At 36.1% G+C, this 22,500-nt stretch overlaps 1 protein-coding gene across 2 annotated transcripts in view; it reads left to right on the top strand.

Annotated features, from left to right (window-relative positions):
* CALCRL (calcitonin receptor like receptor) overlaps positions 1-22,500 on the top strand; it is a 932,649-nt gene that overhangs the window by 897,383 nt on the left and 12,766 nt on the right. For both annotated transcript variants that reach the window (XM_044075151.1, XM_044075152.1), the window contains 2 exons: positions 5,204-5,422; positions 13,298-13,339. In XM_044075151.1, coding sequence (XP_043931086.1) covers positions 5,204-5,422; positions 13,298-13,339 — 261 coding nt within the window. The remainder of the gene's footprint in view (positions 1-5,203; positions 5,423-13,297; positions 13,340-22,500) is intronic.

Genomic DNA, 22,500 nt, shown 5'->3' with positions numbered 1-22,500 from the left:
CAAGCAAAGGATAACCAGAAAATATGTTTTAGTTATTTACAAAATCTTAAGGGAAACACTCAACAAAGTGTTGAGTTGGCTGTAGATGGCACTTCCTATACTCAGCCAAAAGAATTAGCAAACTTGCTGATACGTAAATTCAACTCAGATTTCAACACCTCATCACCTCTGGACATTACCCATAAAATACCCCTATGATTCCTTTGCCTGTTATCACATAAGAAGAGTTTGTCACTGTACTCTCTAAAGCAAGAAAGAAAGATGGCATCAAGGGCCCTGATGGAATCCCAGGATGCCTAATAAATAACTTGAAACATAACCCACTCAGATTTCTATTTAACCAAAGTCACCAGACAAGCTTTGTCACAGTAGAGTGGAGGACAGCAACAGTCATCCCTCAGCATAAGGGGGGACCATCAATTGACCCAGGAAACTACCGAACCATAAGTCTGACTAGCCTCAAATGCAAGGCTGTGGATGGGATAATCAGGAACCTGATTAACAATGACATAGGGAATCAATAGACTGTAGACGCAGCCCAGTTCATATTCATCAAAAGCAGGTCCTGCCTGCTCAGTGTGGCGGGCTTCTTTGAGAAGGTCATTGATGGGATTTACCTTGATCTGGATAAGGCATTTGACACAATACCCCACTCAGGTATTATAGATAAACTCACACAAGTGGGCATAATCCTCTACGTCACCAGATGGATAGCCAAATGGATCACAGAGAAGACACACATTGTTACAGTGGGGGAATCAACATTCTGCAAATGGCCAGTCATCAGTGGAGTACTACAGGGCTTAGTGCTGGGCCCCCTCCTGTTTGGAGTATACTTCTCAGATGTCAAGGCAAATGTAGATGGCCTTCGGTTGACCAATTTTGCTGATGATTGCAAGCTAGGGGTAATCACTGATGCCCCAAATGATGTTGATATCCTACAGAAAGATGTGACACAAACTAATGATTGGTATCAGAGTCATGGTCTCAAACTAAATACGAAGAAGTCTTGAAAAGCAAACCAAATAAGTACAAAAAACATACAAAGACGTAGTAAAAGATTAGAAACATTTTATTTAGTGCTTTTGTCAACAATAAGTTATGACTTCTTCAGAATAAATGAATCTTCCACCAAAACACATTAAATAGTCTTCAAAAATGCATTTGCATACCTAATGCCACTCAATTAAGCATTAAGACCTTCTATCTATATGTCTGGTCACATAATTTTAACATACAAAACAACAATAAATATAAGTGCTAAATAAATACATAATAACACTTATAAGTAATAAAATATAATATAGTATATATTATATTCATATGTTGACATCACAAATAAAATTCAACTTTAAGTTTTAAATAACTAGTAAGGAATATTACTTCAATTAGCCCAGAGGGGCTAGTGGCATTCATCCCAAGTTGCAGCATTAACTCTTTGTGCTCTAGAAATAAATCAGCAGGTCCCCCTCTTTCATCCAACTCCACGTGTTCAAGTATAGCAAATTTAAAACTGTGGTTGGAGAAATGATTTAAATGCTTGGCAAGTGCATTATTTCTATTACCTTTACTGATGTCATACATGTGCTGATATATACGTGTCCTAAAAGTGTTTTTTGTCTTCGCTATGTAATACCTGTAACAAACCTGGCACACAGTGACATATACCACATTTCTGGTTCCACAATTGCTATTATGGTAGTATCTTATCACACCATATTTTTAATTTCAACACTGTCCCCCTCCTAAATAAATTTACATTGTGAACATTGTCTACATTTTCTCATCCTACCATTCTTTCTATGTTTCACACCTTCTTTTTTCTGCTCTAATATGTTCTTAAAACGTGTCCTTTTTATATACCACTAATGGTTAATCACCTATTTTACTTCTCACTTGTTCATCATTTTTAAGGATGAACTAATTTTTACTAAGATATCGCTAATTAAAATTTTGTGGATTATAGGTCATTGTCAGTGCATTTTTGTACATAGTGTTGTTACTCATACTGCCAGTATTGTTACGGCTGGACCTTGACACATGTGCCCCTTCATCAATGTTTAAACCCAACAGTGGAAAAAAGTGACCTGTTATTTTTGTTACTTCTAATATTGGCCTCACAAATTCTTCAGGGTACCCTCTTATTAACAACATACCAAATAAAACCTTCCTTTCTTTATAAAACATGTCAATCTCACTAACCATTCTGGCCGGGTCTATATCATATGAGCAAATCGCACAAATTGCGAATGCTCATAATATCGAAAATACTGCTCCTCGAAGTGCTTTTTCTGAGATAGCGGTACAGTGAAAAATGGGATATTTGCCCTTTCCTCACTGTAGCCTCCACAATAGGAAGTTTGTGGCTCGGTACGTTGGATATTATGACCGTTCGCACATTCTGTGATTCGCTCTTATGATATAGATTCTTCTGGCCAACCTCACACCTTGTCCCTTGACAAGTGATCTTTTTGGTGCAAAGGACGTCCACTTTCAAAGTGTGAAAGGGTGTTTGAGTATGTTGGTTTCCTGTAAATGGTCGAAACAAAGTTTTTGTTTACCCTGTCTTTACTAATCTGGATATCCAAATAGTTAATACTGTCTAAATTGGTATCCATTGTGAATTGTAGAAAAGAAGTATTTGAATTAAGAAAAAAATAAAAATTCACTTAGCTGGTCTGAATTCCCATTGTCATCCAGGCATCTCACACAAAATTAACAGTACTTAAAGCCTTCTGAAGGAAAGACCATAGACAACTCTCATTGTGTAAGGGCAATATTAACGAACATAGGGGCGCATGCAGCCCCCATGGCAACACCTGATGTCTGTCTAAATAGTTGTCCTTCAAATATTATATAGTTATTTTCTAGAACTATTTCCATTAAAGTTCTAAAAGTTAGAATTCTGGAATGCACATGTTTGGTGTGCCTACAAAGAAAATCATAAAATAATTCTATACCCTCTTGATGGGGTATAACATTAAATAGGTCTTTCACATCAACTGTTGCTAATATAATTTTGTCACTGTAAAATTCTTGTCTGATTTTTCTTAAACAGTCCCAAGAATCTTGGATAATATGTGGAAATTTCTTTAATTGTAATGGCTCTTGAGCTGTTAGCCTAGTGATCTCTATAAAGCTCCCTCAATCCCAAAACTGTTATGTCCAAGCAGTAATCAAGGAAAATCCCCAATGTCATGTCCCACTCAGTAGTCAAGTGGAAGAGTAGTTCACATATCACATCACATGAAACTAACTTGATGCCACCTTCTTTCTCTACACTTGTCAATTCTTTGGGAGCAGAAAAAGTTGTTTTGTCATTACTTTTACATCAAATCCAGAATGCCCTTTGCAACACAAAATGTAGGCATATCCCATCCCTTCTAATTCCAGTATTATCAGGTCAAGGAAAAGATTTACAAACCACTTCTTTTCTTGTGCTGAATCACTTATTCTGATATCTTTCTATCTCTCTCTTTATATAAATATATATATATATATATATATATATATATATATATATATATATATATATATATATATATATATGTATTATACGGGACCCCTTCAAAACATGTAAAACCCAAAACATCTAATTTCATAATATTGAGACCAGAACATCTAAAGCCCAAAACATCTAAAATCCATAACATTGAATTTCATAACATCTAACAGTGGAAATCACATGAAAATAACATCCCCTCCACATATAATGACATATAATGACACCAGACTACCAAACACACTTTTTACTACGTTTCTGCAGGGGGGCTTGATACATTGGGGTTAGGAAATTAACTTTTTCCAACTGTAGTGCAATCTTGGAGTTGGTCTATTTAACTTACAGGGGGTGTGGGGAGTGGAGCCCCCCTCATGGGGGGTGCAGGGGGGCTTGCCCCCTGCAGGTACGTAGTAAAAAGTGTGTTTGGTAGTTTGGTGTCATTATATGTGGAGGGGATATTATTTTCTTGTGATTTGTAGTGTTAGATGTCATGAAATTCAATGTTATGGGTTTTAGATGTTTTGGATTTTAGATGTTCTGGTCTCAATGCTATGAAATTAGATGTTATGGGTCAAAGTAGACCCATATATATATATATATATATATATATATATATATATATATATATATATATATGTAGTGGAATACTGAATATTTTCTGAGCAGAAGTTCTGTATTTCTAGCTGCAGAGAACAATTTGCTGTATGTTTCTGTATGTAACTCTGATACAAGGCCTTTTCACTTATAAATATATGGGTTGTTTGCGTGGCATGTGGAAAGCAGTGAGTGTCATGCCACTGCCCTGAGACCTCAGCACCCACTACATGCTGCTATAGTTATCAGGCCTTTGTACAGTGCATATTAAGTGTCTGATGTGCCTCTAGTCTCTAGCTGTCTGGTCAAGGACTGTGCACACAGATTGGTATTCTGCATGCACCTCAGATTCTCAGTGTGACTGTGTGCCTTGGGGGGCATGTCATTACAATCTGGGAGACATGTCCCTGAAATGCCGTTTGTCATCTTAGTGTTATGGGTCAAGCAAGATTCCCTCTAATAGGTAGAATCAATTCATGGACTGTGGCTAGCATCTTCATTTTATGCTAAAATCACTTTCAAGAAAGTTTAATCTTAATATCTTGTAATATACCATGCAGCTACTTGCTTTCTCATAATGGAGTCCAAAATCAGCAATATACATCTGTTTACAAACCTGATACAGTGTTTATTTTTTGACCTGCACATCTAAGATATAATGCTATGCATACCTAGTTCAACTCAAAAGTGTGCTTCTGACTCCATTTAAACAAATGGCGATACTGAGTAATGGGCTATTACTAAATATGCTGATGGTGTACATCTCTGAGATTTTGGCTGTAACACAATATAATTGTGTGAAATATTTGTCGCATTGTTTGTTCTAAAACATCCTTTGGAAATAAGGTGTCAGTTAGCTCTTTTCCCCAAGTACTTTAATGTTAACTGTTGTATGTTTTGGGGTACATGTTCTTTTTTAGTTTTATTCATTTCCTGACAATACCTACAATGTGAACAAATGAAATCACAAGTAATGGCAGAATACTGATAGATGGAAGTCAGCATATGTGACTATACTCACAGTGTTTCAAAGTTCAAAGGCTGTTATATTTCAATTGTATAACATGCGCAAATAAATTCTAAGTAATTCTGCTCTATGTCTTTCAGGTAAATCTATTTTTCCTGCTGAATATTGTCCGTGTCCTTATAACTAAGTTGAAAGTCACACATCAGGCTGAATCAAATCTCTACATGAAAGCAGTTCGAGCTACACTTATTTTAGTACCTCTGCTTGGCATTCACTTAGTGCTGATTCCATGGCGACCGGAAGGCCATATTGCTGGTGAGATCCATGACTATATGATGAACATCTCAATGAATTTTCAGGTGAGAATCTTAAGATGTTCAGAAGGATGTCTGTTATGTAAATTCCACAGTGAATGTAATACTTTATCTGGTATTATACAATGTCAGAATAGTGTTTGCTAATTTTTTTTTCTGCCCTTTTCTAGTTGTATTGTATCTACTGTATTTTTAAACTCCTACATAATGCCATGTTTTGCTGTTGGAAGCATTTAATATAACCTAGTTGTACATTTCCTGCCAACAGGAAAATATCTTAATATGACCCAGACAACGTGGCATCCTTCATTTTTTTAGTTTTGCTAGCACTGTTCTCTGTTAAACATGGATACAAGATTAAACAGTCTCTGTACAATCAAAAAAGACCAGACAAAAATCAGATGAATGCTCTGCTTGAAACGAGAATAAATCCAATAATCCAAGAAAAAGCAGTGCAAAACGATGCCAGAGCCAGGTTTTCATTTAATAACAAACAGACATAAGCACTTTCACAGTACCGGATGTATATCTGAGGAAGCAGTATCTGTACTGTGAAAGCCCTTGCGTCTGTTATTAAATGAAAACTGGCTCTGCCATCATTTTGTACTGCTTTTTCATGGATTATTGGAGTTAATCTCTGTACAATTTTTCTCAGGTATGTTAAGGTATATCAACATTACAAAAACATGGTTTTCTTTGAAAAAGAAGACAGAATAAAGCTATAGACAGCTTATGCTTAGCACAACATTACATTTGGAGGGAGTGATAGCATTATATGGACAATTTAGCTTCTGAAATCATCAGTAATCTGTGTTCATTTTAAGTCCATATCAATTTTTTGAGTTGCACTGCTACATAAACAGAGAAGACAAAAAGTTAAAAAGTTAATCAGTCTGAACTGCCTTACCTTAGGAAACTGAAAAATAACACCTCGCAATGTACAGAAGAAATCCAAAATGGCATTATATTCTCTGAACCTAAAGACACAGGTAACATACCTGCAGACATATTTAGAACTAATTTTACCCTAGAAACTGTTACTGAAATTTCACAAATTTCTGTGTCCCACTCACTGTCTAAAATCATAATGGAACATGTCCTGGCTGTATTATCTAAAACAAAAAAACACAAATTCTATGGACCCAGACAGTTTACCTGAATGTTTTTAATTAATAGCACCTGACATGCCCTCACTAACTCCTTTGTGCCCTTGTTTAACTAAGCATAACCACTGAATATGTCACTGAAGTTCGAAAAACAGCTATAGTGGTACCTCTAAAACAAAGGAGAGCTCAGAAACAGACCCCATAAATTACAGGTCCTTCAGCCTAACTAGCCTAATTTGCAAAGGCATGAAACATAACATATTTGACCTCTTAAACAATGATATTAAAAATCTCTTATGACAGTGCTCACTACAGTTTGGTTTCGTCAAGGCCATATTATCTCTGCTCAACGTGGTAAATTTATCTGGAAGAAGAAAGATTAGAAATGGTATGGGAATTGTGGTGAGTGAGAGTCTTCTGCAGACAGTGAGTGATGTCATCATGATTAGTGCTTGACTTGAAGTAGTCAGACTCCAATGTGAAGATAGGACAGTATTCATAATCTCAGTTCGTGCCCACAGCAGGTTTGTGATGGTGAGGAAAACAGTGCATTCAGGGAGCAGTTACAGGACCTAGTAGATAAACCAGGTCAACATCAGTTGTTATTGATAATGAAGGACCTAAATATTGACATTGGGACAAACAGACAGACAGACACAGACATAGCAAGATATAAGACTCTTGGGTTCACATGGGTGGAGCAATAGGAATAAAGAAAGAAAAGCTATTCTACACTTTTGTCTTGCAAAATGCTTGATGGTGGCCAAGATGTGGCTCTTTAAGAGAGGCAGTCACAACATGCAACTTAGATGGATGTACTTCAAAAGGCACTGGAGTAGAATCAGAAATTGCAAAGCCATCCCAGTGAAACGGTCGATCTACATTATAAACCCCGGGTGGTCAGAAAAGCCTCCAAAATCAAAACAGACTAAGCTGGAGAACTGGAAGTTCACTGTAATGAAAGCACAAGATTTCAAGGAAGTACTCATGGCTCTAGCACCTCAGAAAGAAGAGGAAATAGGTAGACTAAAAAAAAATCACAAAATAAGCATGTGTGAAGGCAATAGAACAGACATATGGCTAAGCCAGTTGTGGAAATGAAGTGTAAATGGAAAATTGGTGGAGGAATGCAGAAGTCCAGAAAGTTATTAATAGAAAGAAGGAGTACTGGAAAAAGTGGGAGATAAACAAAGACACGCCAGGCTAAGAAGGAAAACTAGTTGGCTAACAAAGAGGCTAAAAAATCAATTGCAATAGCAAAGAACTAGGCATCAGGGACATTCTATCATCTTCTGAAAAAATGACAGCAGATGACACAAATAAACTTTTGTCAGGCTGTAAGACAAAGACAGAATGATAAAGGAGCTAATCATCAGATTCCATTCAAATGGAAAGCCAGCAACAATCTGCTCCCAAGACCCCAGGACATCAAAGACACAGGGAAGGAATACGTCCAGCAACTTCTGAGTGAAGAAATCCCCACAGAAGCTTTATTGTTTCATATACAGCTAACAATGAAAGTGAAAGAAGAACCCATCCTAGAAGAAGTAAGATCAGCACTGAGGAAAAGCTGCAGGGTCAAATGAAGTCATGGCAGATATAATCAAGGTGTTGGGTAAGAAATGGTTCCTAATGTAAATCATAGTGATACAGACAGAAAGGCATATCCCAGATTACTGGAGAATAAACACACTAGTGCCAATGTAGTGTTCAGGAGCAAAGGGTGCATTCGCATCTGTGAGTAGTACAGATGCTGGACAGGGTGGCTAATAATACAAAGAGTAGTAAAACATAAGATGGGAGATGAGCGGTTTGGATTCTGACCGGAATGCAAAACAACTGACCTGATGTTTGCAGTAATAGTTATAGTAATAAGACAGGGATGAGGAAAGAGTCCAAGTTGGAATTCCTAGACTTCAAGAAAGCATGTAATAAGGTCCCAAGAAAGGCGATTTGGGCAGCTCTGTAATGGTTCAAAGTTCCAGAACACTGATAGAATTTGTGCATTTAATGTAAAGGGACTCAACGACATGAGTATGTATGAACAGTGTTTAGATTCACAGAGGAGTATCCAGTGAGAGTAGGTGCACATCAGGGGTCAGCTTTGAGCCCAGTCTTGTTCATATTGATGGTGTACTAAACGGCTTAGATAGGACAGACCAACAAAGCTGCTGCATGCAAACAGCATGGAATTACAAGAAAACTGTAAACATAAACTTCAGCAAATGATAGGGAACAGAATGCAAAACTGAATGCACATTGAATGAAACAGAACATAGACAAGACAGTTGGAATGGTAGCAAATGGAGGAAATCAGAAGAAGCTGACAACTGAGGTAGAAGGGAAAATAGTGAAACAGGTTAACAGCTTCAAGTATCTGCAGTGAGGAGAAAGAAGTCTAAATGAGGAAGTCAAAGCTAGAATTATAGATCCTACAGCAAACTGGCACAAAGCGCCAGGAGTAATATGTGATAGAAGAATGCCAAAGAGTCAGTAAGATGTACAAAATAGTGGTGAGGTCAGTACTTCTGAGTCACACAGAAACCTGATAGTGAAGGAAGAGAAGATCAGGAAAGTAGAGGTGATGTGTATGAAGTCCCTGATATGGGTGGTAGGATGCACACTGTGGGGCAGACAAAAAATGATGACTTTAGAAGAGAGACCAAAATAGCTTCAGTTACAGACAATGTTGGGAGAACAGATTACAGTGATTCAGGCACATATGCAGGAAAGCAGTATATGAATTTGTGAAGAAAGAAGACAAAAGGAAGCAAGGATATTCAGCCAAGAGATGGATGAATTGTTAGAAAGGACCTGCAACACTTAAGCATAGGCATGACTGCCAAAGAAGTTAAGAGAATACCACTGAATCAAGAGAGGTGGTGACTGTCAATGTGACACCCTGATCCCCTGTAGAAAAAGGGAGCTGATGACTATGACAGAAGCAGTGGATCATGGCTACCTAGCCCCTTTTTGAGTGTAGCGTCTTTAGGAAGAGTGTGTATGGATTCATTAGAGTGTACAATTGTTAGGTAGAAGACAGGATGTGTGTGTGTGTGTGTGTGTGTGTGTGTGTGTGTGTGTGTGTGTGTGTGTGTGTGTGTGTGTGTGTGTGTATGTGTGTGTAGGTGTGTGTCTCCATATGTACAGATAGCTGTAGACGTATGCATTTCAGTGCAAGATTGATGCATGTTGCTGTGTCATTATCTGTGTCTGAAGGAGCTTTGTGAAACGTGGGATTAAAGAAATGTCCCCTTTTCCACACTGCTATGCAATCTTAGATTTAGTATCTGTTAAGCTGCATGTGTATGTAAGGCACAGGGGTCTTCCCTTCCTTCAAAGATACTTATTTTCAGTATTTTAATCAGATGTCAGTGGAAGGTTCTGCTGTTAGTTTTAATAATAGTTATTTTGTTGAAAGTAACTTATACTCACATCTATACAAACACACACACACACACACACACACACACACATACATATATATGTATATATATATATATATATATATATATATATATATATATATATATATATGGGTCTACCTGAGATGGTCGACAAGCCATTTGATTGACTTTCATTTGGTCAACAATTCATTTGGTCGACAGGCAGATTTGCCCCCCTCCCCAATGTTGTGCAACCCTGGAGTTGATATATATAGTTAGGGGGGGTGTGGGGGTGAAGCCCCCCACATAAAACTGCTTGTCGACCAAATGAACTGTCGACCAAATGAAAGACGATCATATGGCCTGTCGACCATGTGATAGGGATCCATATATATATATATATATATATATATATATATATATATATATATATATATGGATCGCATTCATTTAGTCAAATTTCAGGCAGCACACTTCACTGAAAGCTCATTTCACTAAAAGCTCATTTGGTTGAATGTCATTTGGTTAAAAATGGAATATAGCCCCTGCCCCACTACAGTGCAACCCTGGAGTGAGAATATTAAGTAATGGGGGTGTAGGGGCACAGCCCCCCACAATGGGGGGTTTGGGGGACATAGCCCCCCACATTTTGCAAATAGTTTTTACCGAACATATGTATATATATATATATATATATATATATATATATATATATATATATATATATATATCAATGTATTTTTAATGGATACTCCTTCATATAACAGTGAATACACTTCAATTATGTGGTGGGCTACACCCCCCATACACCCCATTGTGGGGGGTACACCCCCCTTTACTTAATATTCTCACTCCAGGGTCGCACTGCAGTGGGGCAGGGACTATATTTCATTTTTGACCAAATGAAATTCGACCAAATGAGCTTTCAGTGAAATGAGCTTTCAGTGAAGTGTGCTGCCTGAAATAATTTTGGACCAAATATAAAGTAGACCCATATATATATATATATATATATATATATATATATAAGATGGATAGATAGAACCTATTGAATTGTGTTTCTACAATTATGCACATCTGTACTTTGTCTTAATCAGAAATGAGATGATACTATTGTTATGCAGCATCCCAGACTCAGCAGGAAAACTGTCCATCTAAGTCAGAGGGCTCTAGGTTAACAAATGGAAATGAATAAAAAAAAATAATAAAAATTATGGCATGTCACCTCCTTCAAGAAATAACCTAGGCAGGCTTTAAAATGTATCCATACATTATGATTTATTGTTATACTGAGCCTTCCTAAACAAGATAGTACAGTTGTGTAAAGTACTTTCCAGTGTTGTAGATTTTCAGTGAGAGGTCACTATAAAAGGAGAGTTGCCCTTCTTCATCTAGATCAGAGATAATACATAATTACTGATAGTACTTCATAAAGTTGTACCATTTTTATAATTTGGCATTTCTAAAAGATTTGCCATGTATTGCTCTTCCATTCCTTTTCCTGTATTTTTTGTAGATTATGGCATTCACATTATTGGAATGTATTCTTTTCCTCTCAGTGTAAATCTTATTATGCCATTGGCTGTTTATACAGTATGCAGACCTCTCAACCAATTGGGAACAAATTTCAACAGAATCAGGGACAAGTCAAGAAAAATCAGGGACAATCAGGGACACTATTAAAATATTAGTGCTATTAACTTGAAACATTGACAGAATCAGAGCATATGAATTAATACATATTTTCTGAAGTAAAAGAAGTTTATAACTCTTAATTATTGTCATTATTCATTAAGTGTAATTCATCACCTTTCCTCGAAAAGTCACTAGCTTTAGAAGGGATTAAGAGGGACGGAGTTAAAATCTGAGTCAAAATCAGGGACGTTCCTGAAAATCTGGGAGAGTTGAGAGGTATCACAGTAAGGTATCAGTGATGACTAGCACCAGACGTTGCTCGCCATTACCCCATGTCTCTGTGGGAGATAGAAGCTTGAAAAAAAAGTGGACAGTAAGGATCAGAAGAAGAGAAGAGAAGCCTTGCACCAAAATGCAGTATTTGAAAAGCCCAAGACCTTCATTGATTCATAACAAGGAAACTAGCCATAACTTGAATATAATCCATCGAGAAAATAAAATGGGAAGTAGAAGGGTATGCAAACCTAAATGTTATAATTTAGTTATAAAGTCATTTCTCCTTGAAAAGCTAGTTATTGTATCATACACAATCTGTGTTTGAATTGATTTCAAACTCTTTCATAATGTTAAAAAATGTAGGCATTCTGAATGCCACAGTATTCTTTTTGAGCCTTTCTTTTCACAAGCATAATAATATCTTTAACTTGTCATACATGGAACAACTGAACTTCTGTTCCTGATGTGACTGACAGGTAGTTCGCTTATACAATTTATGGGAGTGTATTACTTCTTTTGATTATTTCTGCAAGTTTTATTTATATTTTCCTATGACCAGACAGGATGAATCCATGTACACTTGAAATGTCATGCAATATAAATGAAAAAAAAAAAAACACAATTAGGCAGTAATAATTTTCTAGCTGATAACGTTGCCCATATTTAAATTTGAAAGTAAGATTTTTAAGGTCAACAGTAGTAAGTGATATTCATTTTTAACAAGCACCGATGTGAGAGTACACAGAACTATCATAGTTAAATCCAATAATAAAATCTCTTGCTATTCACTACTTTTAAAGTGTAATGGCAATTATGAAGATTACTTTTACAGCTGAGTGACATTTTAAAGATTGTATGATATATGCAGCTTGCTTTCAGTCAATTAAGGCTTGTAAGAAATGAAAATGCAATGTTTGTTATATAAATTCTGGACTATATGAAATATGTGCTGGGACTTATGCAACTGGTTTTCTACAGTTTCAAAACATACAACAATTTGTGGGTTGCTATGAGAGTGATACACTGTGCTACAACATAAACCCAGGATGTTATTCATATCTTTCACACGTTTATTTCAGGCATTTAAATTCAATATTGCATTACCTTACCAAAACTGCTGGTGAAGGAGGACACAGTTCAGCAGAACACCAGCATGTTCTCATGACCCTGTGTCTCGGTAAACATTCAATACTTGCTTTTGTTAGCACTGCTGATGTCAGAAAGACTAACAAAAAGCTCAGATAAGCATCAACTTCCAAGTCAGCAACAACTGATACTGTTGATGACTGATTTATGAAGTTATATTGCCACATCTGAGCCAGAACATTTTAGAATATAAACATACATATACTGTGTCACCCCAAATATAGTGTTATGTGGGTAAATATGTTACATTAGTAATCTGTTAGTCATTAGGTGACTAAAGTACGTAAATGCCTAATGCATGAAAAATGATTACTAAGAGACATATGTGGCTGTCAGATCTTATTAAAATAGATTTGCTTTGTTTTTCACAGGGATTGCTCGTGGCTACTATTTTCTGCTTTTTCAATGGAGAGGTAATACACTTCTTTTGCTGCATATATAATTTGCCTTTTTGAGTTCTGTTTCCATAAACAGTTACACAGAATATGTATTCAAGATATGATTGTGTGGTGCAGAAGTCATAACAGTCTAGCTTACTTTTGTCAAAGCAGGATGAGAGTTTTGAATCTCCTGTGTTTAGCTATCATTCCTTTCTTGCTAGGTGCAGAAAAATATTAATCATAACTAAGATGAACAAAGTCCTGTGATTTTCTATGTACCTTGTAAGCAGCATTACATGTAGATTATTTACATGAGTATGTCACATTTGTGTTTAAATTTTCTGGTGATTTCAGCTGAAACATTCCTATATGAAAGTTGAGCACTTATGCAATTCCAGGTGTTATAGTATAGCACACTACACTTAAGCAACAAAATCCACTGGCTCAGAAACATACAAGGAAGCACTTTTTTTTAAAACACAGTAAGAACATACATATTCTTTCACATTATAAACATGCTTTACTGAAAAATATTTGCTAAAACATTCTTTATAACTTCATGTCTTTTGTACATTCTCTTTGTCGTTTAAAAAAAGTGCTTCCTTACAAGTTACTATGTTGGCACTTTCTTTGTTTTCGATTTTTGAATGGCTGTTTTGGTTTGCTTTACCCACATGTATAACATTCAGCTATCCATGTAAATGGCATTCTGTTTGTGAGTGTGTTATATATTATAGATTTGCCCAGGAATTCATTAAAGGCCCTACTGCAAGCCATGCGGCTCAATCTAGAAAGGTACTTCTAATGCAAAACACCATTTTTGTAATTATGGTAACCTGCTAACCATGATGAAGTGAAACTTCATTACTGGCCAAGTGACATTTTTTCCTGAATTTCAGTTACTACCGTGATGAGCTCATGCAGATCATGGATGATCTGTATGTCACGGTAGTAACCCGCTGCTTGTGTAGGCAGGAATCCCCTCTCCAGTCATTTTCTCACATACACACACACACACACACACACACACACACACACACACACACACACACACACACACACACGCACAGCATGTATGTATTAAGCCCTGTTGTTTAGTGTACCCTCCACCCCAGATCTCCAGTACACTGTCAGTGCCATTATAGCACTTTAAAAAGTAATCCCTGGTGACGTAGTGGTCCCCTCCACCCCATCACCCTGATGAAGTGTGTACCATTACAGCTCTTATCCCTTGTATCTATTGGTCCCCCCACTCCCTGTCTGTTGTACTACCAATCATGCTTTTAAGGCATTTAACAGTGTGTCTGGTTGTCCCCCTACTGAGACTATGGTGGGCTGTGCCTTAGGTCACTTAGTGGAATAATCCCTAGGGTCTAATGTAGTCCCACCTGAAAGTAATGCTGGTACTGATAAGGTACTTTGGACATTTTTCCCTGGTGTTTGGTAGTTCCCCTCACTCCACGATCCTGGTTTTGATGTTCTTGCCATTATGGCACTTTTAAGGTAAGACCTTAATGAAATGAAATTAACCCTATATACATTTACATGCAAGCACACATGCACTCACACAGACACACACACACACACACACACACACACACACACACACACACACACACACACACACATATATATATATATATATATATATATATATATATGTATACATATATATATATATATATATATATATATACATATATATATATATATATATATATATATATATATATATATATATATATATATATATGGTATATATATGGGTCTACTTTCTTTGATTGATAAACCATTATTTTGAACAAAGAAAGTACGACCTTACTTTCACGAAAATGCACTTCAACAAAAGTGCACTTTTGTGAATTCCAGTTCAGCGAACAGGCAATCTAAGTAAAACAGAGCACTACAGTGTGGATAAGGGAATATACCTGTTTCCCCACTGTAGTGCAGTCTCAGAGTTAATATATTTAATGTAGCAGGGGTGTTGGTGCAGGGGGGCTTGCCCACCCCTGCAAAATGGAGTTGAAAGATTTATTTTTTATTTTAATTGCTGGTTCGCTGAACCGGAATTGGCAAAAGTGCACATTCTTTGAAGTACACTTTTAAGAATGTAAGTTCGTACTTTCTTTGTTCGAAATAATGGTATTTCAATCAAAGAAAGTAGACCCATATATATATATATATATATATATATATATATATATATATATATTTATACAAAAAATCAAAACACAAAAAAGTCAGTGGCAATAACATCAACCACAAATGTCCCAATGAAAAATCCTTGCTGAATGCAAACAAAAACAAAGGGAAAAAAGACAAACACATCCCAGGGAAGAGACATCTTCGCTAACACCTAAACAGCCACAAAACAGATGGAAAACGATGTTCAAAATGAAACCTTTAACCAAAACAAGAACACTCGGTGCAGGAACCACTGGATATTGGTATTGTCTTCAGAAACAAAGCCTGACAAGACTTAAATTATTGAACGAAAAACAAAAAAAAGACAAAGCCAAACTGAGAAAGTGAGGTAGCTCAAAAACGCACAGTAGCCAGAATGTAAAATCCTGAACGCAAGTTTATTCTGTATAACACAATACATTTTCGTTACTGTTGCAAGTAGTAACTTCTTCAGAGGAATAAACAGAAACATAAAAAACGTGCCTAATTTAAACTGAAGTAGGCGTGGTTACCTCAATTACTGTGTTATCAATATTAGCAAAAGTTCAATTGTATAAAAACGAAAATTCAGTTATTTAAAAACAAAATAAAAAATACATGAAGGTACATAGTAATAGTAGATGTCATCTCATTGTTGTAAACATACATTGAGAAGAGTATTTAAAGTAACCTAGTCCAAATTAAGTATAAATAACAAATATACACCAACATAAAAGTGGTTAAGTGGTTAACTGTCTTACATATATCAAAAAAAATGTTTTTATATATGTCCAAATTAAAAATTCAAAGTTAGAATATGGACAAAATATTAAAATACTGGATCGAACATCTGTTAATGTGTGGGACTGCAAAAAACAAAGCGTGAGTCTAAGCTCACACTATGATGGTCATATAATTTACCTCAAAAGACTTTTCAATTTCAGGATGCAAGATATATTACAATTTTCATTCAATCCAGGAACATTAAAAGCATCAAGGCTAAGTTGCCACTCTAATTCCCTAATCTCTAAAAGTAAAGAAGATGGGCCACCCCTAATGTCAGGGGGCACTTGGTCGATGACTTGAAAGTGGAAACTATGGCCTGGATTAGTATCAATGTGTTTCGCTAAAGCATTTTCTTTCTTATTTTTCCTAATAGCATAAATGTGCTCATATAGTCTCTCCCTTAGTCTACGATCAGTTTTGCCCAAATAAAAAGCGGGGCAACAGTCACAGGTGGCTAAATAAATAATATTCTTTGATTCACAACTGAACCTGTGGTTAATAGAATTTTTTTTATTTTTCACCACAAAGGAACTACCACATTTAATATACCTACACAAATTACATGCACTACATGTGAATGTGCCTTTAGTTCTAGTTAAAGTTGAATGGCTTTTCCTTTCCAAAATCATTTTAAGATTGGCTCCTTTCCTATAAACAAAAGTAGGAAACAGTCCTAATTTGTCCACTAAGAATTGACTACTCTTGATGAAGTACCAATTTTTAAAGAAAATAGATCTAATTAACTCAACATCCTTATTGAAAGTGGTAACAAAACTAATGTTGTAACGTAGTTGGAGTTACAGAATCTAAATTCTGTAAACCTTGTGTTTGATGTTCTATAATAACACTATTATTAGAAACATCAAATACTAAAATGTCATCGTCGCCGACAAGGTGAGTGTCCCCAGGGAGTATAGTTAATATACTCTTTGGAGCTAAGAGGGGAATGTACACCCCATTTCTACGTTTAAGTTCTATTTCCTTGAACAAGTCATCAGTAAGTGTTACTGGGTAAGACCGATTAATAAACATGTCCCTTAACAATTGACATTCAATGTAAAAAGTGTCATCAAGGGAACACATTCTCGCAGCTCTTATAAACTGACCCTTGACGATGGATCGTTTCTGCTTGTAAGGATGGGCGCTAGTGAAATGCAAAAAGGAGTTGCAATAAGTGGGTTTCCTGAAAATACAGAAGTGGAGCAAGTCCCTACTGAAATCCTTAATTAACTTAACATCAAGGTAATCAATGGATAACGTTTCAAAGTGGTATGTAAACTTAAAGAAGGGTGTAGTTGAATTAAAATACTCTAACAGAGAAAACGCTTCACTCTCATTACCATTAAACAGGATGAAGATGTCGTCAAGACATCTCGTGTAGTAAACGATACGAGACATGATCTCTGGTTTATTAAACAGGTAGACTTTCTCCCAATATGCTACAAACAAGTTAGCTACACTCACCGCATGGTGAACCCATCACAATACCCTGTTTCTGTAAATAGTATTCACTGTTGAACATAAAGAAATTGGAAGACAAGATAATGTCGACCAATTCCGTAACAAGGTCAATTTCTGCTTTAGTAGCTTTTAAGTCAGTTAATATTAAAGCTATCCATTCAATAGCTTCAGTGTGTGGGATAGAGGTGTATAAATCAACCACATCCAACAATGAGATAACATCTACTATTACTATGTATCTTCATGTATTTTTTTATTTTGTTTTTATATAACTGAATTTTCGGTTTTATACAATTGAACTTTTGCTAATATTGATGACACAGTAATTGAGGTAACCACACCTACTTCAGTTTAAATTAGGCGCGTTTTTTATGTTTCTGTTTATTCCTCTGAAGAAGTTACTACTTGCAACAGTAACAAAAACGTATTGTGTTATATACAATAAACTTGCATTCAGGATTTTACATTCTGGCTACTGTGCGTTTTTGAGCTACCTCACTTTCTCAGCTTGGCTTTGTCTTTTTTTTGTTTTCCATTCACTAGTTCGTTATGGCTTCTGGTAGTTCTAACCCGAGTAGCCCGAACCTTTTTGGCTCTAACCAACAGGGAGACTCAATGGATATTCCATCTTTACTTTGTTCTATCTCTCAACGGATTGAGAACCTTTCATCTTAGCTTGACACCATTGACAAAAGGGAAATAGACAGCTGGAGTAAGCGCTAACACATTGTGCGGACTGCTATCTAAGACAGCGGTTTGTCTTAACAGTCCACCTGTCCCAGCTGACTTACAGCTTGGCTCTTCGCTGCCCAATGGTACTTCAGTGGGCAACAATTCTAATCATGGACAGGACACCAACAGAGTACCATCTAGTAATTCTACCATTGGTACTTCATTTATACCTCCTGGACAGCGAACTTACATACAGGTTGTAAGTTTTAACACCAATGGTGACACTAACGGTGATACCCGTAACTCTAACTCGGAGCTTATTGGCGTTCCTTTGATGAGCGACTGGATTAAAAATATTGAGAAGTTTTGTTTCACTATCACCGCTAATCAGGAGCGACCGGCTACGAGCACGGACAATACTCCAGTAAGTACACATTCTATTGCTGAAAACTGAAAACACTTGATACTAAGTTACTAAAGCTCAAAAAGTTACAGTTAGAGGTAGCCTATTTTAGGCAATGCCTGCAAGAGAACATGATACCTAAGGGCCTCAGGTGTAATTTTTTTCCTACGGGTTTGTTACCTGACTCTGCTTTCTACAATGACCTCATTTTGTTGTTTGATAAACAGGGGGCACCATTACTGGAACTAATGATAAAACACTATACCTCACACATTGACTTAATTACAACCCAAGTGGATGAACTCGACAACTCAATTAAAGGTGATTTGGACTTTTTTAGGTATAGATATGACTACAGTTGCATTTTTTCTAGCATTGATTTACTGTCTGATAAGTTAAAATCCAACAAATTTAAAGTTAGACCGGGACAGATCTGTTTACAAGACTGGGTCTGCTTACCCTAAACTACAACTTAAACCTATTGAATTGATGTCAAATAACACCTCGCCGAATGGTAATTTGGTGAGAGAATGTCCTAATTCTGTTACAACAAATGTCTTGGACAGTCATAATAATACAACTTTTACTCCTGAGGCCCCTATTGAAGGTCCGAGACGTAGTGATAGACTACGGTCTAATAACAACAACTTCAATAATAACCAATGGGAGAACTTTTCAGAGTCAGGTTCAACTTTTCAAAGGGACACAGTGAATAAGAACCATATAGGTCCCCGGAACACGTGGAACCAGAAGAACAGGTACCGGAACAACCGGAGAAAGAGATAGACGAGGCCGTAATGACAACTAATCAGAAATTGAGACTGTTAACTAACTCAAAGGGTAATTTTAACATTTATAACTTCTCTGTAGTAAATATTGATTCAAATTTAATTGAATTACTAGCTAATGGAAGCATGTTTGTCCCAAGTAAAAACTTTAATTTAGCAAAAACTTTGATTGATTTGAGATGCTATGTAAGGAAACTTAACTTGAAATTACTTTTTGGTAATGAAATTTTTGTACCTAGCAGTATGTTGAAACCCTCAAGTACTTTTAATCCTCCTCTACATCCTAAACTGTACCTCTTTGAGAACATCTGCGAATTGGATATCAGACACATATCTCAAACTTGTCTGTATAAAAAGTCACAAAGATTGTCTAACATCACGAAAGACCAGCTATTAGCATTACAAACACTGAACCTTGCTCCCGTATGGGTTATTAAGCCAGATAAGGGAGGTGGCCTTGTGATTTTTGACATTGTGGATTACAATCAAAGAATGGCCTTTGTTCTTAACAGTCCAGCTTATGCTAATTCTTCCCTTAATGAAATGAACGTAACCCGAACTCGCATCAGAGGTTACTTTAGGGATCTCTTTATAGGAGCTAAGATTGATTTGAACACATATAACTTCATTGATATTCCATTTCCTAAGACCCCAGTATTATTTGGCATCCCTAAAATCCACAAAAGCCAAGACAATCCCCCTATGAGACCTTTGATTGATGGATGCTCTTCCCTGAAATACCCATATGCAAAATTGACAAAATTCTTCAAAAATATTTAAAATTGGTACATCAAGTCTGTAAGGACTCTTGGTCCTTCCTTAAAAATGTCAACGACTTGGTGTTTCAAAGTAAATTCAGTTTTTTGACGGTGGATGTGGTTGATTTATACACCTCTATCCCACACACTGAAGCTGTTGAATGGATAGCTTTAATATTAACTGACTTAAAAGCTACAAAAGCAGAAATTGACCTTGTTACGGAATTAGTCGACATTATCTTGTCTTCCAATTTCTTTATGTTCAACGGTGAATACTATTTACAGAAACAGGGTATTGCGATGAGTTCACCATGCGGTGCGAGTGTAGCTAACTTGTTTGTAGCATATTGGGAGAAAGTCTACCTCTTTAATAAACCAGAGATCCTGTCTTGTATCGTTTACTACACAAGATTTCTTGACGACATCTTCATCCTGTTTAATGGTAATGAAAGTGAAGCGTTTTCTCTGTTAGAGTATTTTAATTCAACTACACACTTCTTTAAGTTTACATACCACTTTGACACGTTATCCATTGATTAGCTTGATGTTAAGTTAATTAAGGATTTCAGTAGGGACTTGCTCCACTCTTGTATTTTCAGGAAACCCACTTATTGCAACTCCTTTTTGCATTTCACTAGCGCCCATCCTTACAAGCAGAAGCGATCCATCGTCAAGGGTCAATTTATAAAAGCTGCGAGAATATGTTCCCTTGACGACACTTTTTACATTGAATGTCAATTGTTAAGGGACATGTTTATTAATCGGTCTTACCCAGTAACACTTATTGACGACTTGTTCAAGGAAATAGAACTTAAACATAGAAATGGGGTGTACATTCCCCTCTTAGCTCCAAAGAGTATATTAACTATACTCCCTGGGGACACTCACCTTGTTGGCGACGATGACATTTCAGTATTTGATGTTTCTAATAATAGTGTTATTATAGAACATCAAACACAAGGTTTACAGAATTTAGATTCTGTAACTCCAACTACATGTTACAACATTAGTTTGTTACCACTTTCAATAAGGATGTTGAGTTAATTAGATCTATTTTCTTTAAAAATTGGTACTTCATCAAGAGTAGTCAATTCTTAGTGGACAAATTAGGACTGTTTCCTACTATTGTTTATAGGAAAGGAGCCATTCTTAAAATGATTTTGGAAAGGAAAAGCCATTCAACTTTAACTAGAACTAAAGGCACATTCACATGTAGTGCATGTAATTTGTGTAGGTATATTAAATGTGGTAGTTCCTTTGTGGTGAAAAATAAAAAATTTTCTATTAACCACAGGTTCGGTTGTGAATCAAAGAATATTATTTATTTAGCCACCTGTGACTGTTGCCCCGCTTTTTATTTGGGCAAAACTGATCGTAGACTAAGGGAGAGACTATATGAGCACATTTATGCTATTAGGAAAAATAAGAAAGAAAATGCTTTAGCGAAACAGATTGATACTAATCCAGGCCATAGTTTCCACTTTCAAGTCATCGACCAAGTGCCCCCTGACATTAGGGGTGGCCCGTCTTCTTTACGTTTAGAGGTTAGGGAATTAGAGTGGCAACTTAGCCTTGATGCTTTTAATGTTCCTGGATTGAATGAAAATTGTAATATATCTTGCATCCTGAAATTGAAAAGTCTTTTGAGGTAAATTATATGACCATCATAGTGTGAGCTTAGACTCATGTTTTGTTTTTTGCAGTCCCACACATCAACAGATGTTCAATCCAGTATTTTAATATTTTGTCCATATTTTAACTTTGAATTTTTAATTTGGACATATATAAAAACATTTTTCTTGATATATGTAAGACAGTTAACCACTTAACCACTTTTATGTTGGTGTATATTTGTTATTTATGCTTAATTTGGACTAAGTTACTTTAAATACTCTTCTCAATGTATGTTTACAACAATGAGATGACATCTACTATTACTATGTACCTTCATGTAGTTTTTATTTTGTTTTTATATAACTGAATTTTCGTTTTTATACAATTGAACTTTTGCTAATATTGATGACACAGTAATTGAGGTAACCACACCTACTTCAGTTTAAATTAGGCACATTTTTTATGTTTCTGTTTATTCCTCTGAAGAAGTTACTACTTGCAACAGTAACGAAAATATATTGTGTTATACAGAATAAACTTGCGTTCAGG

This window comes from Protopterus annectens, chromosome 6.part0 (genome assembly GCF_019279795.1).
Source record: "Protopterus annectens isolate FY-2018-M chromosome 6.part0, PAN1.0, whole genome shotgun sequence".
NCBI lineage: Eukaryota > Metazoa > Chordata > Ceratodontiformes > Protopteridae > Protopterus > Protopterus annectens.
Note: the sequence above shows the minus strand (reverse complement) of the source record. Positions and strands in the feature narration are given on the sequence as shown.